The sequence below is a fragment of the Penicillium arizonense genome (assembly GCF_001773325.1).
Source record: "Penicillium arizonense strain CBS 141311 chromosome Unknown PENARI_contig003, whole genome shotgun sequence".
Classification (NCBI taxonomy): Eukaryota; Fungi; Ascomycota; class Eurotiomycetes; order Eurotiales; family Aspergillaceae; genus Penicillium; species Penicillium arizonense.
The window spans coordinates 1,408,838-1,430,217 of record NW_019173280.1 but is presented as its reverse complement, the minus strand read 5'-3'; the positions used below and the strand labels follow the sequence as shown (position 1 = coordinate 1,430,217).

Sequence of the window (21,380 nt, the reverse complement as noted above, 5' to 3'; positions counted from 1 at the left end):
GACATAGCCATCAATCCCAAGCAGGAGAGCTGTGGCATTCTCCAAGGCCCGTGATGATGTAAGTTCAGAGGCCCATCCTAGAGTGTGCCAATTATACCAAAGAATAGTGAGGCGTGATCCATTCTGCGTACTATCGCTCAAAACACCTATACTTCATTTCTCGTGCCTCGAATTCATGTCATATTCTCACAACACGAATCCAGTTGTTCACTATGAGTAACATAACTCCAGATTATGATGCCATTGTCATTGGCGCAGGCTTCAGTGGTGTCAGATCTCTCTGGGAGCTCGACCGACTGGGCTTGACAGCAAGGTGCTTCGATGCGGGGTCAGATGTAGGAGGCACCTGGTGGTGGAATCGCTATCCTGGATGTCGGACCGATGGAGAGGCTTGGGTATACGCCTTGAAATTCCTGCCAGAGCTGTTGGAAGAATGGGACTTTACTGAGCGTTATCCCACACAAGAGGAGATTCAGTGGTATCTGAGTCGTATCGTTGACCGCTACGACCTACGCAAGAACATTCAGTTCGACTCGGAAGTTAAATCAGCCCACTACAGCGATTGTGACAATCTCTGGACGATCACTACTATGAATGGGGGTGTGGCTACCTCGCGATACTTCCTCCCTGCCACAGGCATCACGTCTATTCCCAAGGAGCCGTCATTTCCTGGGCTGAAGTCGTTCAAAGGGGAGGTATATCAAGCTTCTACTTGGCCGGAACACGAGGTCGATTTTCAAAACAAGCGAATCGGTGTGATCGGAACCGGTTCGACAGGCATCCAAGTGATCACCAAACTTGCCCCCATTGCTGAAAAGCTCACCGTTTTTCAACGAACACCGAATTACGTGCTACCAGCGCAAAACTACCCTCTCGACAAGCAAAAAATGCAAGATGTCAAGAAGAATTTTGCTGCGACCTGGGAGATTGCCAAAGTTAACCTGGCGGGTCACGCCGTGAAGCATTCGGGGAGAACTGTCACGAGTGTTGGCGACCCGAAAGAGATCCAACGTGTCTTCGAAACTGGCTGGTCGCGCGGTTGTTACGATTTTCAGCTTGGCACATTCGATGACTCATTCATGCATCCAGATGCCAATGCGGCTACGGCTGACTTTATTCGTGGCAAAATCCGTTCTATCGTTCGCGACCCTGATACTGCTGAGCTTCTATGCCCAACCTATCCCTTCGGCGCGAGACGTCCTCCTTGTGCAGATGGATACTATGAGACATTCAATCGAATGAACGTTCAGTTGGTTGATATCAGCAAAAAGGAAATAGACGTTTACGAAAACGGGATCAAGACTGCGTCTGGGGTGGAATATGAGCTTGACATGATCATCCTGGCAATGGGCTTCGATTCAGGCACCGGAGCCATGAACAAGATAGACATCAGAGGGAGTAAGAACCAGTCACTGCGGGAGTCTTGGATGCAGAGACTTGAAACATTCGCGGGTGTCTTGGTCCACGGTTATCCGAACATGTTCATTGTCTGCGGTCCTCATTTGCCCGCAGGTAACCAGCCTGTCAGTCTAGAAGCATTCGCAAGCTGGATTGGCAAGACCATAGAGCATATGGAAAGCAATGGGCTTGCCAAGATCGATGTGTCTAAGGAATCCATGAATGCGTGGACGACACACGTCGAGGAAGTGTGGGCTGGCTCGTTCCTAGCCAAACATGCACACGAGCAGGGCTCCTGGTTTGTCGGGACCAACATTCCCGGAAAGCCGTCCCGAATCATGTTCTACTTTGGTGGAATTGTCAACTTGGAGCCCTGGCTCATCAAGGAACTGGAGACTCAGTGGTCAAGCATGAGCTTCACGCCTCTTGAAGGGGCTAAGAACGCTAGCCGTGGTGTGCCAAAACAGATGAACACGGTCGGAGGGGTCCACGTCACCCCGGAGATGTTGGAGTCGGTCCAAATTCCTCTAGAAGCCGACAAAGTTGGCATGACTGTGGCGGGCAAATCCAACTTCGTCAATGCTACTACCGCTGTCTACATTGAAAGGGCTGTCAAGGAAATGAGAAGGCGCGGACTGAGCCCGAAGCAAGATTATCGGGTCCACTGGTGGAAAGTAATGCAAGACTTTGTTGATTCCGAGGAGGGACAAAGACTCGTCCAGGAGGCACCTTCAACAGCAGAAGGACTCGAAGACTTGATTTCCAAGTTAGGCATTGAAGGCGAGGTGATTGCAAGGATGGGCCCAGAAATTGTGAACATCCTGACCGGCAAAACTCACGCCCTTGCACATATTATGAGAGGTGATCTGCTCTTCCGGGTCTATCTCTCCGACGAGGGTAGACGCGCTAACCGCTACGTGGCCGAATACGTCAAAATCCTCACCTCCCAGAGGAAAGGCATCAGAATTCTGGAGATTGGAGCCGGAACAGGAGGCACAACGTCGGAAGTCCTCGGCCTCTGCAGCCCAAATGGCGAGGCATTCTGTGCTGAATACATGTACACGGATCTCTCGCCAGGCTTCTTCAATACTGGGAAAACGACGATGAAAAAATGGGAGCACCTCTTGAAATTCAAGGTCCTAAACATTGAGGATGCCCCGGCAAGGCAAGGTTTCGAAGAGCACGCATACGACTTGATCATTGCCGCAAATGTCATCCATGCCACAGCACGTCTGACGGAAACATTGAGCAATGTACGCAAGCTACTAAAGCCCGGCGGTGTCTTCGGTCTTGTAGAGCTCACAAGATTAACTCCTTTCTATAACCTCACATTTGGTCCGCTTTCTGGTTGGTGGGCTGGCGTCGACGAAGGGAGAATAGAGAGCCCCTTACGGTCTCCTGAGCAGTGGAATGAGTTGCTCAAGCAGACTGGCTTCTCTGGCGTCGATCTAGCTGCGTACGATCTTCCCGGACCACACAGACATAGCTGTCTGCTACTGTCGACTGCCTTGGCCAGTGAAACTACCAATGGGCATTGATTCCCTTTAGTTAGATTTATCGGAAATGTCTAAAGCTACGTTTGAAGTCACGTTTAACACCATCTCTGTACATGCCAATTTTATTCAAATCTATTTTTCTCTATCGATATTGAAATAAGCCTTCATTGACATAGTCAAACCGTGATAAAGCGGTAACCCTGCTCTGCTCCCGAATCCCGGTGCGTCGGTTCAGATTCAGTCCTACAAGAGCGAAAATTTTGTAGCACGAGCACCTACCGATATCGGAATGTGATTGACGTGCGTTGAAGGTAAGCTGCATGTGCACATCTGCCGAACGAATATGCGTGCAGACATGAAACACCAATTACAATACAAACACACAAGCGCTACCGAAAGTCCCCACGCTCGGTGGTAGTGCTCGGGAGCAGACAACGACAGCCGAAGAGTAACCCTAGGCTACGTCGGACCTCACAGCAGTGCATGAAGACTCTCTCAAGTAAGCGAGATAAATAAAGCAGTTTACCACTATGGAGGTGCAGAAGGCTCCCTGAAATTGCATTCCATCCCCATGGCCGAACCTATCCAGAAGAAGCGCCTTTTGCGCATGACGGTGGCCCACTATCGCCAACCTAATGTCAGTGAAGAAGATTTCTATCATTGGGTGACCGAACAGCATGCCAGCCGTGCAGCCAAGTTACATGCCAAAAATGGGATAGAAGGGTTTTCTATCGTAAGTACAGAATTGAGATGGAATCTACGAGAGAATTTCAAAGTAACAGCAGTCTCCCTAGTTCTTTGCCCCCAAGTCCTTTCGTGAGTTCACAACGGAACTCAACAACATGCGCGGCAACCCATGGCGGATTCGAGAATTTGACGCTCAGGTAGAGTTCTTGTTTCGTGACATGGAAACGTTCTATAAGGGCGCAGCAGATGCGGACTTCCAGGCGCTTCAGGCAGAGGAGGGGCCGTTTATCAGCGGTGAGGGCGCAGAAATTAGTATCGGCTGGATTGAGACATACGTCAGTGATGGCAAAGTAGTCAACATTGATGAGGCTGGTAAACCTACTTTCCCAGGCTTTACGGAGATGAGCAAGGCGCCATAGAGGGAGATCCTTGCCATGGTACAGATGGAGATCTAACAGATCAATTTGACCGAACTACTATACGATGTCTTCGTACTTGAACTAGTCAAGATACATTAGACTTGGGTCGGTTTCTGAAATTGTACGCATCAGGGCTTTTTTTGTAATAGCACACTATCTTCATATATATTTGTCTTTTGGAAACCACCACCATATCTTTTTGATATGAAGAGCAGACACCACCCGCCTACTGCATGTAGCAGGTACCCCATGATCAGAGCATAACACGCCCAAGAGCCAATTTCGAAACAATATGCACCAGCTGTAAAGTGGAATCCTCATTGGCTTCAATTGCCTGCAGAGTCACCTTTGCTACGCTAGAAAGCCCACCACGGGCATCTGCAACCCCATTCATACTGCGCTTCTCTGTGGGCGGAGGGCCCGAAGCGACAGACTTTGACGCCAATCCGGTGACAATGCTAGATGTAGGTCTCATAATCTCCCGTATCAGGGAATGCATGTGCATCACGTTTGTCTCCAGAATGCACGCCAACACAACCGTTTGAATTGACGACGTCTTGGGTAGCTCAAATGACCCGACAGCCAGGCTTGGAAGCTGGGTCGGGAAGCAAAAGTTGCTCTCCTCGTCATTCAGAGTGGTAACGCTGCCTCTGACGCCCATCTTCAGCCGTACCTCTAACCATGCCTTGATATGCTGTAGGATTTTGTCATAGGATTCGAGAAGGCACAGGTAGCTGGAAAGAATAAGCAATTGGGACGGTTGGTCCAATGTGAACTGTGCTAATGTCTGGGCGTCGTTGGATGCCCTGCATGACTCGAATCCAGCGCAAATGCTGGTTAAGAGTGCCGTGTATTGACCTGATAATTTAATTGTGCAATCCACTGGAAGCCGTGTTTCCCCTTCCATGGAGCTCAGTGAGCTTCCTGAACTACTCCGCGACCTTTGTCCTGTTTCAACCACGGGTATTGACTGCATGTGCTGGTGAAGCTGAACATTGGTATCCGACAGCATGCGAATCCAGGAAGTCATATTTGATTGATGTGTCTCAGAGGCTGGATCCGAAGGCTCATCTTCTTCTTGCTGATTGCCCCGCAGCTGTGGGCCTGGATTTTGTGCATCATCATCATAAGGTGACTGTAGTAGATCGGATGGAGATAATTCGTTACCATAGCCAGAATCTGTACCTGAATCTTTACCATCAGAGCCTTTCGGATTCCCCCCTGCTTCATCAAATTCCGGCATCATGTCATCTTGAGATTGCTGGTGTGTATGGTGTGCATTCTGAGGGGACATGTTTCTCCCCAGCGATACGCGATGCCTGGAATAGGTCGAGGGGAAAGAGGAGTGCACCGTGGTCGACAATGAGAAGTCGCACATATCGTTTGACGTATGTTGACTGGGAACACCATTCCAGCTTGTTTGTACCGCTTGTTCACCGGTTCTTAGATGAGACGGCGCTTGAGGGTATGACTGTTGATTGGCGTGAAGACTTTCTCCCCGTGGACCATACCGTGCCGTCAGTGTAGGCTGGGTGTCGGCTTGCAACGAGGATGAATCCAGTCCGAGATTCAAGTCGGTTGGCATATCGAGCAAGCTCATCGGCAGATAATTGAAGTGGTCTGAGATGTCGTTGTTTGTATCATCGCCTTCTTCTTGATCTAGTGTGACCCGAGTAAGCCTCGCATCATTTACGCGGAGTAGCTATCGTACATTGCCTACTTACCATGATGTTGTTGTGTACTATCATTATCGGCATGGGGTTGCGACTGCTGCTGAGTATTCTTGTTGGATTGGGTTCGAGACCGCAATCTCATCGGCCGTGGGGTACATCGAACGCCAGCCCTAGTACAGCGCACACAAGTGTTGCTATTACTCTCTCGTCGACAACGTAATTTTTGGCCATGGCACCGGTCGCAAGCTCGATGAGAAAATCCTAAGTCGTGAACAAGCATGTTCATTTCACGTTCGGCTAACGATGGGACTCGGGCTCTGCAACTGCAAGTAGTGCACGGGTCTCCTAATTGGAGAAACGTTGAACAGAAAAGGGAACCCAAGAAGCACGAGCTATATACCGAAAATTGTGGGATATCGGGATTTTCGGTGTTTCGTAACGTCCCAATTGACAGACTTAACCGTTTTCGAGTCTCACTGCACACTCGTATTTTGCACTAAGCTTACGCCCTTGGCAGATAATGGACATCGTGGGCCGACATGATAGACATTGTCATTGGCCAATAATTGGGATCTGCATCACTAGTCACCTAGGTAGCATCTGGGGCGCTTCGAACAGGGGGCGGGCCGAGGCAAATCGAAGTGGATCGTCGTCAGGCACCCAGAAGGGCATAGAGCGTAATCATCACCTTCATTGTTCCCGTATGCATGTTACTCCATGCACTAACTCGGCTTACACCTTCTCAATTTAGACGACGGCCCAATTACATTCAGAGAATGAGGCAAACCGGATTGGTTCCGCCTTGGCATCAAACCGATGGGGCCCTGAAGGATTGCAACACGTCGGCCGGCGACGGTTGTAAGTGGGGTTATCTGCCTGTTCTTGGTAATAACTTGCACTGGAGACGCATAAGCGTGCATGATTAGCGTCCCGTCCTGTAAATGTCACCCCATTTGCCCTATATAGGCAATTGCTTGTAGTAATCCCATACAAGCAGATCGGCGGATCAACCAGATCACCCAATAACCATATATTTTCGTGCTAGGATTCACCATTAGCCGCGAACGTCAATTTATCTAAGATTGCTGATATCATTTAGATGTCTAAGTTATCTGATATCCCAGGAAGATGGCTATCCTTGACTTTTGATCTAATGTATCGCCATGTTTGGCCTCTTGCCACGATCGACGCCTGGTATTGTCTCGGAAAATTCATGACATTTCTAACGAAGTATATCTCACGTACGAACGCGGGGTTCTTCACCTCAAGATGAAACAGTACTAGACTTGATTGGGTTCGACTAGTAACCGAGCGATAAATGTATATGTATTTGGAAACGTGTTAACATAAGCCTGGTTCGTAGGCTATGGCTGATGTAAAATACCGTCTAAATGACAGTAGTGTGGATGCAATGCAAAACGTCGCCCTAATGCATGGCCCACTTCTCATTGTCCAGGCTGTGTACTCGGAACATGTTCCTCGATTGTTGAAGTCTTGTTAACATGGCATCCATTTGGCTAGAATGACCCCCCTGCTATAGTTTAACCTTGTTAGAAAAGGTGTAAGGTTAGTAATTGTATCTTATCGAGTAGTACTCGGTAATACTAAAGCTTTTTGATTTCTCTATAAGATCTAGCGAGTGGCGTGGGCACTGTAGGCGGGGTCCCTTCCGATCCGCAGACCTAGACAATAGATATTTGCCCCTCGGAGGGGATCGGTTGGATTTTGAAATGTCGTTACGTGAATCATTGTTACCGCTAAAAGTGCATATCCTAAGAGGTCAGTTAACAAACCTTGTTAGCACAGCGGTATAGGCAGCTGAAAGAGTTTAATACATTTTGGCCTGATCTAGCATGGTGAAATACAGTTACGCTGACATTCCTAATAGGGTTAGATTATAGCAGGGGATCCATTCCAGGCAGGTGGTAGTCATTTTAGTAAAACACGTTTTTTTATCCTCTGTGCTGGCACAATATTTGGGCCCCCAACCTGGCTTTCGTTTTTCCTCGCCAATGCAGGCTACGACCGACCAATTGTGCTGAACATGACTGCCGACCCATCAAAGCTTCTCGAGACGCCGAGCATCAGCGGTAAGAGTCTGAAATCTCATACTCGACATATACACCCAGCGGTAACACCAGCTAATACGCCGCATAGATTCTGGTGGAAGTGGATGCCCCGGCGCAGCAAACGTCACTTCGAAGGAAGCGGAGGACTCGGACGAGGATGTCGCTGGACATACCACAGCAGTAGCTGTTGACGGCGCTGCCAAGAAAAAGAACAAAAAGAGGAAACCCAAGAAGAAGCAACAGAAAGTCCAGACCGATCCGCCATCGATCCCTATATCGCAGCTATTCCCAAACAACACCTTTCCCAAGGGCGAAGAGGTCGAATACAAGAACGAAAATCGGTACCGAACCACCAACGAGGAGAAACGGTACCTTGACAACCTCAATAGCGAATTCCTCTCTGACTATCGTCAGGCAGCTGAGGCACATCGTCAGGTCCGTCAGTGGGCACAGAGAAGCATCAAGCCAGGTCAAACGCTCCTCGACATCGCCAACGGCATTGAGAATAGCGCGCGACGTCTGGTTGGCCATGATGGCTTGATCGAAGGCGACTCACTGATAGCCGGCATGGGATTTCCCACAGGTTTGAATATCGACAACGTCGTCGCCCACTATAGCCCAAACACCGGTTGTAAGACGGTGCTTACGCCGAACAATGTACTCAAGGTCGATATTGGCATTCATGTAGGCGGTCGGATTGTAGACAGCGCCTTTACGATGGCGTTCGATCCTAAGTATGACAACCTACTCGCTGCCGTCAAGGATGCAACAAATACTGGTGTGAGCGAAGCTGGCATCGACGTTCGGGTGGGAGAACTGGGCGGTTATATTCAGGAGGCGATGGAAAGCTACGAGTGTGAAATCAACGGCAAAACTCACCCGATCAAGGCGATTCGCAACCTGTGCGGCCACACAATCCTTCCATACTCTATTCATGGCACCAAGAGTGTCCCCTTTATCAAGTCAGACGATATGACAAAGATGGAAGAAGGGGACGTTTTTGCTATCGAAACCTTTGGCAGCACCGGTAGCGGCCGATACGTGGAAGGAGGCGAAGTCTCGCATTACGCATTGCGTGGTGATGCGAATAGAAAAGACTTGACTTTGTCATCTGCCAGATCGGTTTTGGGAGCTATCAAGAAGAACTTCAGCACGATCCCTTTCTGTCGACGCTATTTGGACAGGATCGGGCAAGAGAAGTATCTCCTCGGTGTAAGAACTTCCACTATGGCCTTATTGGAGCTCTTGACTAACAGAAACATAGTTGAATCACCTAGTAAAATCCGGGATTGTTGAAGATTATCCCCCTCTGAATGAAAAGCAAGGGACTTATACGGCACAGTTTGAACATGTAAGTCATTTGGAACTTTCTGAAGAAGATATAAATACTAATGCTGGATAATAGACCATTCTACTTCGACCAAACGTCAAAGAGGTCATTAGTCGGGGGGATGACTTTTAAATGTTCAATATTGGTGTTTTTCATTGATTAGGGTGGCTTCATACAGTTACAGAAATAGGTATCGTGATTCGTGAGTAGATACTCAGAAAATGACAAGTACCAAAAGAAAAAAAGGGAACTACGTTGTTCTATTCCTACGTTCCGCATCTTATAAATTATTGCCTCCACTTTTCATAGCTTCAAATAATGAATGTGTTTGACTTCTAGATCGGGCTATACTTGCGCATCTGCCGATGTTTCGGGCGGATTGATCTTCGGTTTAGGGTATTCTAATTTTCGGTCTTACATACTGCTTATGCCCCGCCTGAAATCTCTGGCCCGCTCTGGATTCTAGTCGGAGCGATATGCGCCGGATCGGACTGCCATTGTACTTGTATATCCGCTTCTATGCATATAAGGATTCATAAATATTGCTGGCTAACACTGTTCTTATCCGGTGTAGACCACAAATATCTGACTACATTGGCAAGCATCGACGCTCTCTTTTACACAGACCAAACACTTTCTACCATGGCTGGCATTGCACAACAGTTAATCGAAAGGATTGACACCGTCGACGCGGCCATTTTTGAAGGCCAGGATGCCACGCGACAGCGGCTGGCTCTGGCGGCCCGGAAACTCTTCCACAAGCTAGAGACGAAGGAAGAAAAAACAATGCGACTCGCCATAGAGGAACCAATCATGTTCTCTGTGCTTCAAACCCTCATCGATATTGGCATGTTTGAGGCGTGGGCTGCTGCTGGTGGGGGCGAAAAAGATGTGAGCGAGTTGGCCAGCCTCAGCAAGGAAGATATAGAACCTGAGCTTCTATGTATAGCTTTCCTACCTCTATCATAGTGACATTGAATATGTATACTAACTAATTCACGAGGTCATCAACTACGACTGATGGCTGCCAACCACATTATCCAGGAAACGGCAAACGACCGCTATGCACCTACGCCTTATTCCCTCGCAATCGGAGATAAGAGCACTCAGATTGCCCCAGGTCTTCGCATCAGGTGAGCTTCAACCTCTACTGACGGTGTATCTATCGACCCCAGACGGACTAACGAGCAATGAACTACTAGAACAGATCACGTCGCACCATGTGCCATGCACTGGCCCAATTTCTTAGCCAAGACCAACTACCGTAAACCGGTAGACGACGAGGCTAGCTGCTACATCGATACCTTCCCCGAGAAGAAGAGCTTCTTTGAGCGATGTAGCGCAAACCCCGTACACCAGGAGAGTTTCTCATCCTTTATGGATGTGTGGGCGAAAGGAAAGAGACCTTGGCCGCAGTTCTACGACACACAAGCACTGCTCGACGGCGCCGACCTTAGCGATGGTAGTCCTTTCGTTGTGGATGTTGGCGGACACCACGGCATCGATCTTATGCGCGTGGCTGAGAAACACCCAGACCTTCCCGCTGGGTCCCTTGTGCTGGAGGACCTACCAGAGGTTGTCGGTCCTGTCAATCTCACGACGGACAAAATAAGGACTGTGGCACATGATCTGTTTCAGGAGGGCGTTGAGCAGCCCATTAAAGGTGGGCACCTGGTCGTCTACCTGTGCAGTGTCCAAGGAGGCTAACCGGAATGTAGGAGCTCGAGCGTACTTCATGCATGCCGTACTGCATGACTGGTCAGACGAGACATCTGTCAAGATCCTTAAACAGATCGGCGCCGTCATGAAGCGCGGCTACTCGAAAGTGCTTATTAATGATATTGTGATCCCATCTACGGGTTCCAGTTGCTACCAAGCGGCCATGGACTGCCTTGTATTGCAGGCTTCGGCTAATGAAAGGACAGAGGCCGTGTGGAGCAAGGTGATTCAGGATGCTGGTCTCAAGCTAGTCAAGTATTACCCAGATGGTCGTGGGTACGAGAGCATTATTGAGGCCGAGTTGCCATGAACAGAGCCGTATTGCTTGTATCTAGAAGAAAAATGAGACCAGCCCTTTCATGTGCCGGCTCGGCACACCCCTCGATCGGCATAGATATATTTGTGGAAGTGCAAATAGATTGCCTACAGCGTTGAGAGCTTGGCGCTACATTAACTCGTCGTGGTATACTTGCGCGAGCTGTATTGTTCAATAAAATTAAATTGGATCTCTTCTAAGAAATATGGTGTAAAGCCTCCGTGGGTCAAATAGACAACCGACCAAGCAGGACGTTCCTAAACAAAAATTCGGCTTCTGCATCCCATGACGAAGGCGCCAAACAACGGAAAAAGCAAAGACAAAATTTGCATGCCCAAAATATGAGCCCTTCCGTTATATGTATCAAAATCGGTCTTATAAGAACTAGAAGTCTAGATATTTCTTCATAAAATCAAGCTGCCTCTGGAGAACTTCTTCTGCTCCCTCTCCGTTAATGACATCCATATGACCTCTACCGGCCACTAGATCGAACTCTTTTTGTGGCTCGGCGATCATATCAAATACAGCTTTCTGATCGGCGGGCGTCGAGATAGTGTCCTCGGCGGGGGTAACCATCATGGCCGGCGTCCCTTTGATCAGGCGCATTGCGCCATACGGCTGCCATGCCAGCACGTGGTAGTAGCTCTGGACTGTTGTTTGGTTGGTAAAGAACGAGGTGCCAAGGAAGGCTCGAAATTGCTCCATGTTGTATTGGTTACCCCAACCAGCTGGGTTGTAGCCATCGTCACCGACAAAGGGAATGTAGACCGGGTCATTACCTGCGATAGCAGAAACACGATCCTGCATAGCCAAGGCCATGACGTTATTCTTTTCCTTCTCTCTAAAGTCGTAGTTGGCAATAGGCGTCACAGATATAACCGCTCCAACACGGTGGTCGAGACCAGCCGCAACAAGTGCCGTCATGGCACTGAATGAGTAACCATAGAGGGTGATCTTGTCCTCATCGACCATGGGATGACGAGCCATGAAGGTAAGAGCATCGTGGAAATCCTCCACAAGCTTGGCGGGTTTGACATCATTGCGTGGTTCGCCGTCACTCGCACCGATACAACGATTATCATACAGCAACACAGTTACTCCCTGCTGCTGAAACCAGCCCGCAACGTCTGGTAATAAAATCTCTTTTGGGGTGTTGAACTAGAAATATTCAGGGGACTGTGTTTCCAAGTAAGGATACATAACCGTACGTACCCCTTGATTCATGACAATAGCTGGCCCACGGATTGTCCCTGGGTAAAGCCATCCACGTAACGTCAACCCATCAAAAGTAGGAAACTCAACATCCTCGCGATTCATTGTAGACAGTCCGTGCTCTCTGCAGTAGCACGCAACAAAGTTTTTAAAATGTATGCAGAGCTACCATTCATGTTGTATATATCAACGCGAAATGTGCAACAATGTACTGCAATCCGAACATGGGGGTGGTTTCGGTGTGGATATCGGTGATATTTCGGTGCCGATTGCCTGAGCTAATTGTGGGCCGAAGAAGCTAAGGACGCCGATTCGATGGCTGGATATATGGGCCGTGGGGGCCGTATTGGTAACATGATGTCCTTACTCCAGAATCCGTGTAGTTTCTAGCCCCACATTCAAGCCGGGATAGTGTCAGACATAGAATATCGAGATACCGGAAAGACTGGGATCATCTAAATCAGTATTTAACTATAATTCTCCGCCTAATAGGCCGCCAACTCGAACATTCCAAGTCATTTTCGTCATTTTCCTCCTCATTACCACAAACGCGAAATGACCGTCACGAATGGTAATAAACACATCCAGCATGCTCCAGAACCTATCGCCATTGTTTCTGCAGCCTGTCGGTTACCGGGTCATGTGAGCAATCCGCACAAATTATGGGAGCTCCTTCAGTCTGGCGGCATTGCCGTTTCCAATGAGGTGCCAAAATCTCGTTTTAGCTCCGAGGGACATTTCGACGGGTCAGGCAGGCCTGGCACAATGAAAGCCCTGAGCGGCATGTTCATAGAGGATATTGATCCCGCCGCCTTCGATGCTTCCTTTTTCAACCTCACACGGGCTGATGCTATTGCCATGGAGCCCCAGCAACGTCAGCTTCTTGAGGTGGTTTATGAGTGCTTCGAGAATGGTGGTATACCAATTGAGGAAGTGAGCGGGAAACAAATAGGTTGCTATGTTGGCAGTCTGAACGGCGGTAAGAGCCTGGAGATATTTGGATTCTCAGATAAATCCTTATCATGTCCCTTTTGCAAACATAAGTCGGGATCCTGACTGATCTAGATTACCACGACATGCAGATGCGAGATCCCGAGCAAAGAATGCCAGGTCATGCGGTTGGCACTGGTCGTGCCATACTGAGTAATAGGATTAGCCACTTTTTCAACCTAAAAGGATCTAGGTGAGCATTCCAAGATACCATGGGACAAGTTGATCCTCGATTTGACCGTACCTAATACTGACTTCATCCTCGTAGTTTTACAATCGATACAGCGTGCTCTAGCGGACTTGTTGGGGTAGATGTAGCCTGCAAGAATCTCCGGGCGGGGATATTGACCGGCGCAATCGTGGCTGGTGTCAATTTGTGGCTATCACCTGAGCACACTGAAGAGACAGGTACCATGCGGGCAGCATACTCAGCTAGTGGCAAGTGTCACACTTTTGATTTCAAGGCTGATGGTTACTGCCGAGCCGAGGCAGTTAATGCTGTGTACCTGAAGCGCCTGTCGGATGCTGTGAGGGACGGCGATCCTATCCGTGCATTGATTCGCGGGACGGCAAGTAATAGTGACGGGTGGACTCCAGGAATCAACAGCCCCAGCTCCGAAGCTCAAGCGGCGATGATTCGCGAAGCATATAAGGATGCTGGGATTGACAAGGTCCAATACGCGGAGACGGGATACCTCGAGTGCCATGGCACTGGTACACCGGCCGGAGATCCTCTTGAAGTCAAAGGCGCTGCATCAGTGCTGGCTCACATGCGTCCACAAGAGTACCCCTTAATCATCGGTTCGGTGAAGAGCAATATTGGGCACTCGGAGCCAGGAGCAGGTCTCTCGGGACTCATCAAGGCTATGTTGGCTGTTGAGGAGGGCAAAATCCCCGGTAATCCAACGTTCTTCATCCCGAATCCTGCCATCGACTTCGATGATCTCCGGGTATGTGCCTCGCGACTAAGCGTCGCGTGGCCCAAAGAATCGAACCACTATCGACGTGCAAGCGTAAACTCGTTTGGATTCGGAGGCTCCAATGCACACGCCATACTAGACAACGCGGATCATTACATTGGAAAATATGAGACATCGCTCAAGATACCCAGACCTCACGTTAGCTCTTATATCAATATGTCCGACATGCTGTCCTTGTTTGACGGAATTCTGTCATCCAAAACAGCCGCCCAGCGTCCCCAAGTCCTCGTTTTCTCGGCCAACGAGGTCGATTCATTAAAACGCCAAATAGCGACAATTTCTGCCCATCTTCTCAATCCTCGAGTCAAAGTCAAGCTTTCAGATCTCAGCTATACACTCTCAAACCGGCGATCCCGCCATTTTTACCGTGCCTTCTTGCTCAGTTATCCAACAAAGAGTGGACATGCCAGACAGATCGCAGTGGACGACGCTCGAGTTTCCAAGATACCACAAGAGGCAACACGAATTGGCTTCGTATTCACGGGCCAGGGCGCGCAGTGGCCGCAGATGGGGGTGGAGCTAGTCAGAGCGTTCCCACAAACCGCTAAGCCAGTCCTCGAGCAATTGGACAGAGTACTACAGGAATTACCAGTAGGCGTCAGACCAAACTGGTCACTGCTAGAGGAGCTGACGGAAGCTCGCTCCTCGGAGCGCCTGAGCAAACCAGAATTTTCCCAGCCTCTCGTCACAGCGCTACAATTAGCACAACTAGCCGTTCTGGAGTCCTGGAACGTGCGACCAGAAGCCGTTATAGGTCACTCCTCGGGTGAAATAGCTGCTGCGTGTAGCGCAGGGCTCATAACACCCAGGCAGGCTATTCTCAATGCGTATTTCCGAGGACTCGCAGGTAAAAGCGCTCCGGCAACTAGTCCAAAGGGCATGATGGCTGTTGGGCTTAGTTCAGAGGAAGTGCAGCCGTACATTGATGACGCAAATACGGTCGACGGAGATGTGGTAATTGCCTGCTACAATAGCCCTGCTAGTGTCACTCTCTCTGGATCTGCCGCTAAATTAGCAGAGCTAGAAGTTATCATCAAGGCAGCTGGACACTTTGCCCGAATGTTGCGCGTTGAAGTGGCCTACCACTCGTATCATATGACCAAGATAGCGAACCGCTACCAAGAGCTACTCAATGAACATGGAGAGCTTGGGGTCGGAGGCAAAGGCAATGAGAGCCCAATTCATATGATCTCAACTGTGACTGAGGATGAGGCCACTGAAGCTGAAGTTTGCAACGTTGTATATTGGAAAGCGAACATGTTATCGCCCGTCCGATTCGATGGAGCCTTTAACAAGATGATAACAAAGAAGGAATTCGCTCCCAATTTCCTCATAGAACTTGGACCAAGCAACACGCTTGCAGGGCCAGTCACCCAGATTGCCAAAGCAGCCAAGGTCGACCACCTCACGTATGCCGCAATGAACAAGCGTGGCGAAGACGAGCGCTCCCGCGCAATTTTCGACCTTGCAGGCCACTTGTTCCTGCAAAATGCCAACTTCTCCTTTGACAAAGTGAACTTCAGCGAAACTAAACTGGATGAGATAAAGCCTGCGGTAATTGTCGACCTGCCCAACTATCAGTGGAAGCATTCTACCCAATACTGGCACGAGAGTTTGGCCAGCAAAGACTGGCGGTTCAAGAAATTCCCGGCTCATGACTTGCTTGGTAGCAAAGTCCTCGGCACGCTGTGGCAGAACCCATCCTGGCACCGGATGCTCCGTCTGTCAGATGTCCCTTGGCTGCGGGACCACCAAATTGGGTCAGAGGTACTCTTTCCTGCTGCAGGCTATATTACCATGGCCATGGAAGCTGTTCGCCAAACCGCTTTCTCGAGTGCGATAGGTCAAGATCGAGATGTCCTGAAAACGAAAAACTACCGATACTGCCTTCGGGATATACAATTCCCCCGAGGATTAGTGCTTGAGGATGAGGTTGAGGTCCATATCATGCTATTGCTGCTACCCATGGCAAAGTTGGGGCAGGGATGGTGGGAGTATAAAATCACATCCCTGGCAGAATCGGATTCAACATCGTCGTCATCGCCAATTTTATCTCCCAAGAAATGGACCCTTAATTCCACCGGATTGGTTCGACTGGAGATGAATCCCGATGCATCATTGTCCCGAGCACCAGAAGACACCTGCAACTTGCCTTTGGACAACCCAATCCCCGGGAAGATGTGGTACAAGTCTCTCAGAGACGTCGGATACTCGTATGGTCCCGACTTTCAGAGACTGGTAGCAGTTGAGAGCAAGGAGGGAAACTCAAGATCTCGCTCTCTTATCTCTTTGGCACCCCCACGATCCAAGTGGGAACCGCAGTCCGAGTACCCACTGCACCCGGCTCCTCTAGACAGTGTCTTACAGAGCATGTTCGCATCGCTTTATTGTGGTAGCCGTAGCAACGTGGACAAGCTACTCGTTCCCAGAAGCATCCGTGAACTGACTGCCTCTGGTCACACCTGGAAGTCCGGAGAGGCAGTATCTGTGACCAACTCAAATTTGACATCGGGAGAGGCGTCTTTGTACGATCCTGCAAGTGGGTCGCTAATCATGCAGCTCAACGACGTGTCATTCTCCCCAATGTTTGATGGCCGAGAGAGCGTTTACATGTCACACATTTATACTCAGTTGACGTGGAAGCCAGATTTCCGACTCCTGGATACAAATGAGAAACTCCAACAAGCACTGTCCGGTTGCGATGACAACACCGTGGCCCATGTACAGGAGATTCTCGATTTGGCAGCTCACAAAGCACCAAATTTGAGGGTTCTCGAGTTCAACCTCGTGCCGGGAGACGTGGAATCTCTGTGGCTCGCAGGAGATCCCACACCACGCCCGGTTCGCACTGCCCTCACCGAATTCCATTTTGCTGCCACCAGCGCAGACGCTGTGCTAACCGCGGAAGAGAACTATGCAGAGTGGCCTGCGGCACGAGGTGCCCGCTTCAGTGTGCTTGATCCCTTCAGCAAAGCTTTTACCGTACCCGCAGGAAGCTCCAAATTTGACCTTGTGGTAATCAAGTGGACTCAACATGAATACTCTGGCGAGCTCGAGACACTCGCGGGCAACCTGCGCAGTCTTACTTCTGAGGGTGGCAGCGTGGTATTCTATGATCCGAGAAAATCCAGTGCGTCGGATGAAAATCGATTGGTGAACGAGAACAACTCTCTGAGCGCACTGCAACGGTTCGGTCTCACCAAGGTTCGCCAGACAAGGAGTGGTGGTTGTATCGTCGCAGAGGTCAACTCTGAACAGGCTCCCTTGCCCAGCAACAATAATAGTGTGTACATTGTGCGTTTCTCATCTTCGCAATCAACTGTTGTCGATCACACCGTTTCGCAACTTCGAGAAGTTGGCTGGAGCTTGATTGAGATTTGCGTCAACGATGAATCCGGCCACGGGCTTGCGGAGCTCCCGCACGGAGCAACGGTGCTCGTTATTGACGAGTTGACTCGGCCGTTACTCGCCATGGCAACAGAGGATGAATGGACAGCTCTCCAAGCGATAATACAGAAAGAGTGTCACTCGGTTTGGGTGACGCAAGGCTCGCAAATCAAGCCTACTGCGCCCCTCAAAGCCGTAGCCCATGGCGTTTTTCGTACTGTCCGCGCCGAGGTACCCATGATTCGCATCATGACACTGGACGTCGAGTCCGCCACAACGGAGAGCTCGGGCAGAAACGTGACTGCTATCAGTATGGCTCTAAGAGAGGTGATTTCAGCGAATGATAGATATATTCCTGTTGAGTGCGAGGTTGCTGAACGTGGCGGTCTGTTGCATGTCAGCCGGATCTGGCCTGATGCTGGGGTGAATGAACGCAAGGTGGAAGACGACACGGGAGGCCCACCACCTACACTGACCAAGTTCCATGACTCAAAGTCTATCATCCGATTGGTCACGAATAGGCCTGGTAGTTTCGAGGCGCTACACTTCGCGGAGCAAGATCTAGATGGGTCCCAAGCTCAAGTGATAGGGCCAGATGAGATTGAGATCGAGATATCTGCATCAGGTTGCAACTCTAGAGATGTCAATATGGCCTTGGGACATTTGTCTGAGAGCTCGGATAGATTCGGCTGGGAAGGAGCTGGCGTGGTCGTCCGCGTAGGCGACTCCGTCAGCACTCGCCATGTCGGTCAGCGAGTGGCAGTGTTTGGCAGAGGCTGCTTTGCCAACCGAGTGACGGTCTCATGCAAGGCTACCTTCCCCTTGCCTGATGATATTACATTCGAGGAGGCTGCAGCGTTACCAGTCGCCTTTATCACCAGCTTATACGCACTTCGTCATCTCGCACATGTACAGAAAGACGATCGTGTCTTGGTCCATTCAGCTTTTACCGAAATTGGAATCTCCTGCGTTCGCCTTTGCCAACGTTCAGGGTGTGATGTTTTTGCGACGGTCGGAACCCTAGAGCAGCGCAAGTTTCTGGCTCAAGAACTTGGACTGCCGGAAGACCATGTCTTCACATCGGAGCCTACATCATTTCCTCGCGCGCTGCATGATGCAACCAAGGGTCATGGACTCGATGTCATTATCAGTCAGCCTACAAATGGCAATCTTGACTATGAGAACGTGCGGCTACTTGCCTCTGGTGGACGAGTTATCAGAATCACGAACGGAGGCGCCGATTTTGGGAATTTGCTGTTCACTGGATCACTCGCTGCCAACTGTTCTTTCCAGAGCTTGGATATAACAGCTTTACCCCGGGGAACTATTGAACTGTAAGTCAATTCTCGGTGAAAGATCGTCTTACCCCTTTATCAAGTGTTGGTACTCACCTTTGCAGTGTCTTCTCGGAGCTGTCTCAGCTCATCGCTGATGGCAAACTACCGCCCCCGTCACCGATCACACGTTTGGGCTATGAAATGATACCTGAGGCGCTCCGACTTATTCGAGAAGGTACTCAAGTTGGAAAGATCGTTATTTCAGACGGCCATAACACGAAGCTAGCTGTTCCAGTAAGAATTCAAACATGACTTGAACTCGGTCGGTTTCTAACCTTTCTAGACTCGGCCGGCAAAGACGTTGGCAGAATCCATTCTTCGCCCTGACCATTGTTATCTCTTTGTGGGAGGCTTGAAGGGTATCTGTGGTAATCTTGCCATTCATTTGGCCTCCCACGGGGCCAAGCACATTGCTGTCATGTCCCGCAGTGGCTATGGAGATAAGGTATCTCAGAGCATTGCTGAAAATATCACAACACTAGGGTGTTCTCTTGATTTGATTCAAGGCGATGTCACTTCTATCAGCGATGTCAGGCGGGTTTTTAGCGAAGTATCTGTTCCTGTTGGTGGAATCATTCAGGGAGCCGCCGTATTCAGGGTAGGACATCACTCCCAGAGCCATGCTTCGTTATTCGGCCCTTATCGATCTAACAACTCTCAGGATCGGACGTTTGAATCCATGTCTCACACAGACTACCACGATGCTTTATCAAGCAAAGTGACGGGTACATCCAACCTACATTATGTGTCTCTCGAGACAAAGCAGCCCATCTCATTCTTCACCATGCTGTCCTCCATTTCCGGAGTTATAGGTCAGAAGGGCCAGGCCAACTACGCTGGTGGTAATGCATTCGAGGACGCCTTCGCAGAGTATCGCCGCGCATTGGGACTGCCCGCTATTAGCATCAATCTCGGGCCAATAGAAGACGTCGGCATCATCCACGGGAACGAAGATCTCCAGAACAGGTTTGATGGCAGCACTCTGCTTGGCATCAATGAGGGTTTGCTACGCCGAATCTTGGACTACTCTCTCCTTCAGCAGCATCCAGACCCACATCACCGTCTCAACCTCACCAGTCAAGGCCAAATGATCACAAGTCTGGTTGTTCCTCAGCCCGAGGACAGCGATCTGCTCGGAGATGTACGCTTCAGAGGCTTGCGAGTCCTCGGAGCGGATGGTCCACGTTCGAGAGGGGACGCTAGCAAAGATAAAGAGAGACAGACCCTATTGTTTCTAACACAATCGCAGAATCCCGATCTTGCAGCCGTGCGGGCCGCAGCTATCACGGTTGTGGGTGCGCGGTTGGCAAAGCAGCTACGCTTAACTGATGCGCTAGACTCAGCACGACCCTTATCGTACTACGGGTTAGACTCACTGGCGGCTGTGGAGCTACGAAACTGGGTGCGTATGACATTGGGAGTAGAGCTCACCACATTGGATGTAATGAATGCGGCGAGCTTGGGAGAACTGTGTGATAAAGTTGTCGGCAAAATGGGAGTTATCATGTAGTTCTGATCTTGTTCGGTCGTGAGGGTCTGTAAGCGCAACCCTGGCCATCTGCACGCGTCTCCCAACTTTTCTACACCAAGAACTCGAACATTACTACTGATTTTAGTGTTATATTTGCCTTCGATCATCATTCAGTTAAAAAGTTTTTAGTGGGAGCCCATAGAACTAGTGTGCGGGCATCGAATCGAGACTAGAATGCAACCGTGCATGTAATCATACATGTACCACGCGTGGTTCAATTGTTCTTCACAGAAGATCAGCTTATTGAGTCTGCTCCAAAATTCGACGCGTGAAATGCAGGAGAAAAGAAGCCGAGCTGTGTGCGACTACTGTAGGACACGGTTCAACAGGAGCGGGACCTGTCCGGGTTAAGCGCAATTTCGGGGTCCGTACCAAGCGTGTGGTATGAACAAACAGTCATTCTCACTCTGTCAGTGTGAATATAGTAAGGCCGAGGCAATATGAAAATGTTTAACAAACAGCCAGACTCATCAGCCCGGATCATGATTGCTCGTTTGCACCCGGATTGTACTGGGTTTACTGCCTCTCCGGCTTTAAATATATATCCGTACGACACGTTGTGGCCGATCGTTAATTACTCTCTACAATCAAGTATATCCGATTCGCAAAGACCCTGCAATTATCGCATTTATTGTCAGCTTGATCTTAGCAGAGACAAATTACTTGGAAAATCTTAGTGTTTTGACCCTTAACTCTTAGTTTCAGCTTGGGATCGGCTTACCCTACCTTATCGCCAACAAAATGTGACACCTACGGTGGAACCCACCACTACCAGAGCCGATCATAGAGTTGGCCTAACCCTAAACCGGGAGAGTCTCATATTTGAGTTGTAGCCA

At 49.6% G+C, this 21,380-nt stretch overlaps 7 protein-coding genes across 7 annotated transcripts; 5 read left to right on the top strand and 2 right to left on the bottom strand.

Moving 5' to 3' along the window:
- Positions 1–212: 212 nt before the first annotated feature.
- psoF (bifunctional monooxygenase/methyltransferase psoF) lies at positions 213–2,936 on the top strand (the record flags this gene model as incomplete). Its single annotated transcript, XM_022628589.1, has 1 exon — positions 213–2,936. One exon carries the CDS (start codon positions 213–215, stop codon positions 2,934–2,936), a length of 2,724 nt encoding a protein of 907 aa, XP_022491595.1.
- A 529-nt stretch (positions 2,937–3,465) lies between these two features.
- On the top strand, positions 3,466–4,000 carry PENARI_c003G01264 (EthD domain-containing protein; the record flags this gene model as incomplete). The annotated part of the gene is made up of 2 exons (XM_022628085.1): positions 3,466–3,627; positions 3,689–4,000. The coding sequence occupies 2 exons, from the start codon at positions 3,466–3,468 to the stop codon at positions 3,998–4,000; spliced, it is 474 nt and encodes a 157-aa protein (XP_022491624.1).
- A 253-nt stretch (positions 4,001–4,253) lies between these two features.
- On the bottom strand, positions 4,254–5,727 carry fumR (Zn(II)2Cys6 domain-containing transcription factor fumR; the record flags this gene model as incomplete). Its single annotated transcript, XM_022627998.1, has 2 exons — positions 4,254–5,659; positions 5,721–5,727. 2 exons carry the CDS (start codon positions 5,725–5,727, stop codon positions 4,254–4,256), a joined length of 1,413 nt encoding a protein of 470 aa, XP_022491361.1.
- A 1,990-nt stretch (positions 5,728–7,717) lies between these two features.
- Positions 7,718–9,204, top strand: metAP (putative methionine aminopeptidase, type II; the record flags this gene model as incomplete). The annotated part of the gene is made up of 4 exons (XM_022628453.1): positions 7,718–7,763; positions 7,831–8,954; positions 9,007–9,093; positions 9,148–9,204. 4 exons carry the CDS (start codon positions 7,718–7,720, stop codon positions 9,202–9,204), a joined length of 1,314 nt encoding a protein of 437 aa, XP_022491427.1.
- Positions 9,205–9,714: 510 nt separating this feature from the next.
- On the top strand, positions 9,715–11,101 carry fmaD (putative O-methyltransferase; the record flags this gene model as incomplete). The annotated part of the gene is made up of 4 exons (XM_022628434.1): positions 9,715–10,015; positions 10,076–10,205; positions 10,275–10,735; positions 10,791–11,101. 4 exons carry the CDS (start codon positions 9,715–9,717, stop codon positions 11,099–11,101), a joined length of 1,203 nt encoding a protein of 400 aa, XP_022491835.1.
- Positions 11,102–11,491: 390 nt separating this feature from the next.
- Positions 11,492–12,424, bottom strand: fma-AT (acetyltransferase fmaC; the record flags this gene model as incomplete). Its single annotated transcript, XM_022628839.1, has 2 exons — positions 11,492–12,265; positions 12,320–12,424. The coding sequence occupies 2 exons, from the start codon at positions 12,422–12,424 to the stop codon at positions 11,492–11,494; spliced, it is 879 nt and encodes a 292-aa protein (XP_022492054.1).
- A 450-nt stretch (positions 12,425–12,874) lies between these two features.
- Positions 12,875–20,692, top strand: fma-PKS (polyketide synthase fmaB; the record flags this gene model as incomplete). Its single annotated transcript, XM_022628786.1, has 7 exons — positions 12,875–13,298; positions 13,385–13,502; positions 13,578–19,010; positions 19,076–19,247; positions 19,297–20,154; positions 20,263–20,415; positions 20,687–20,692. The coding sequence occupies 7 exons, from the start codon at positions 12,875–12,877 to the stop codon at positions 20,690–20,692; spliced, it is 7,164 nt and encodes a 2,387-aa protein (XP_022491450.1).
- Between the last annotated feature and the right edge of the window lie 688 nt (positions 20,693–21,380).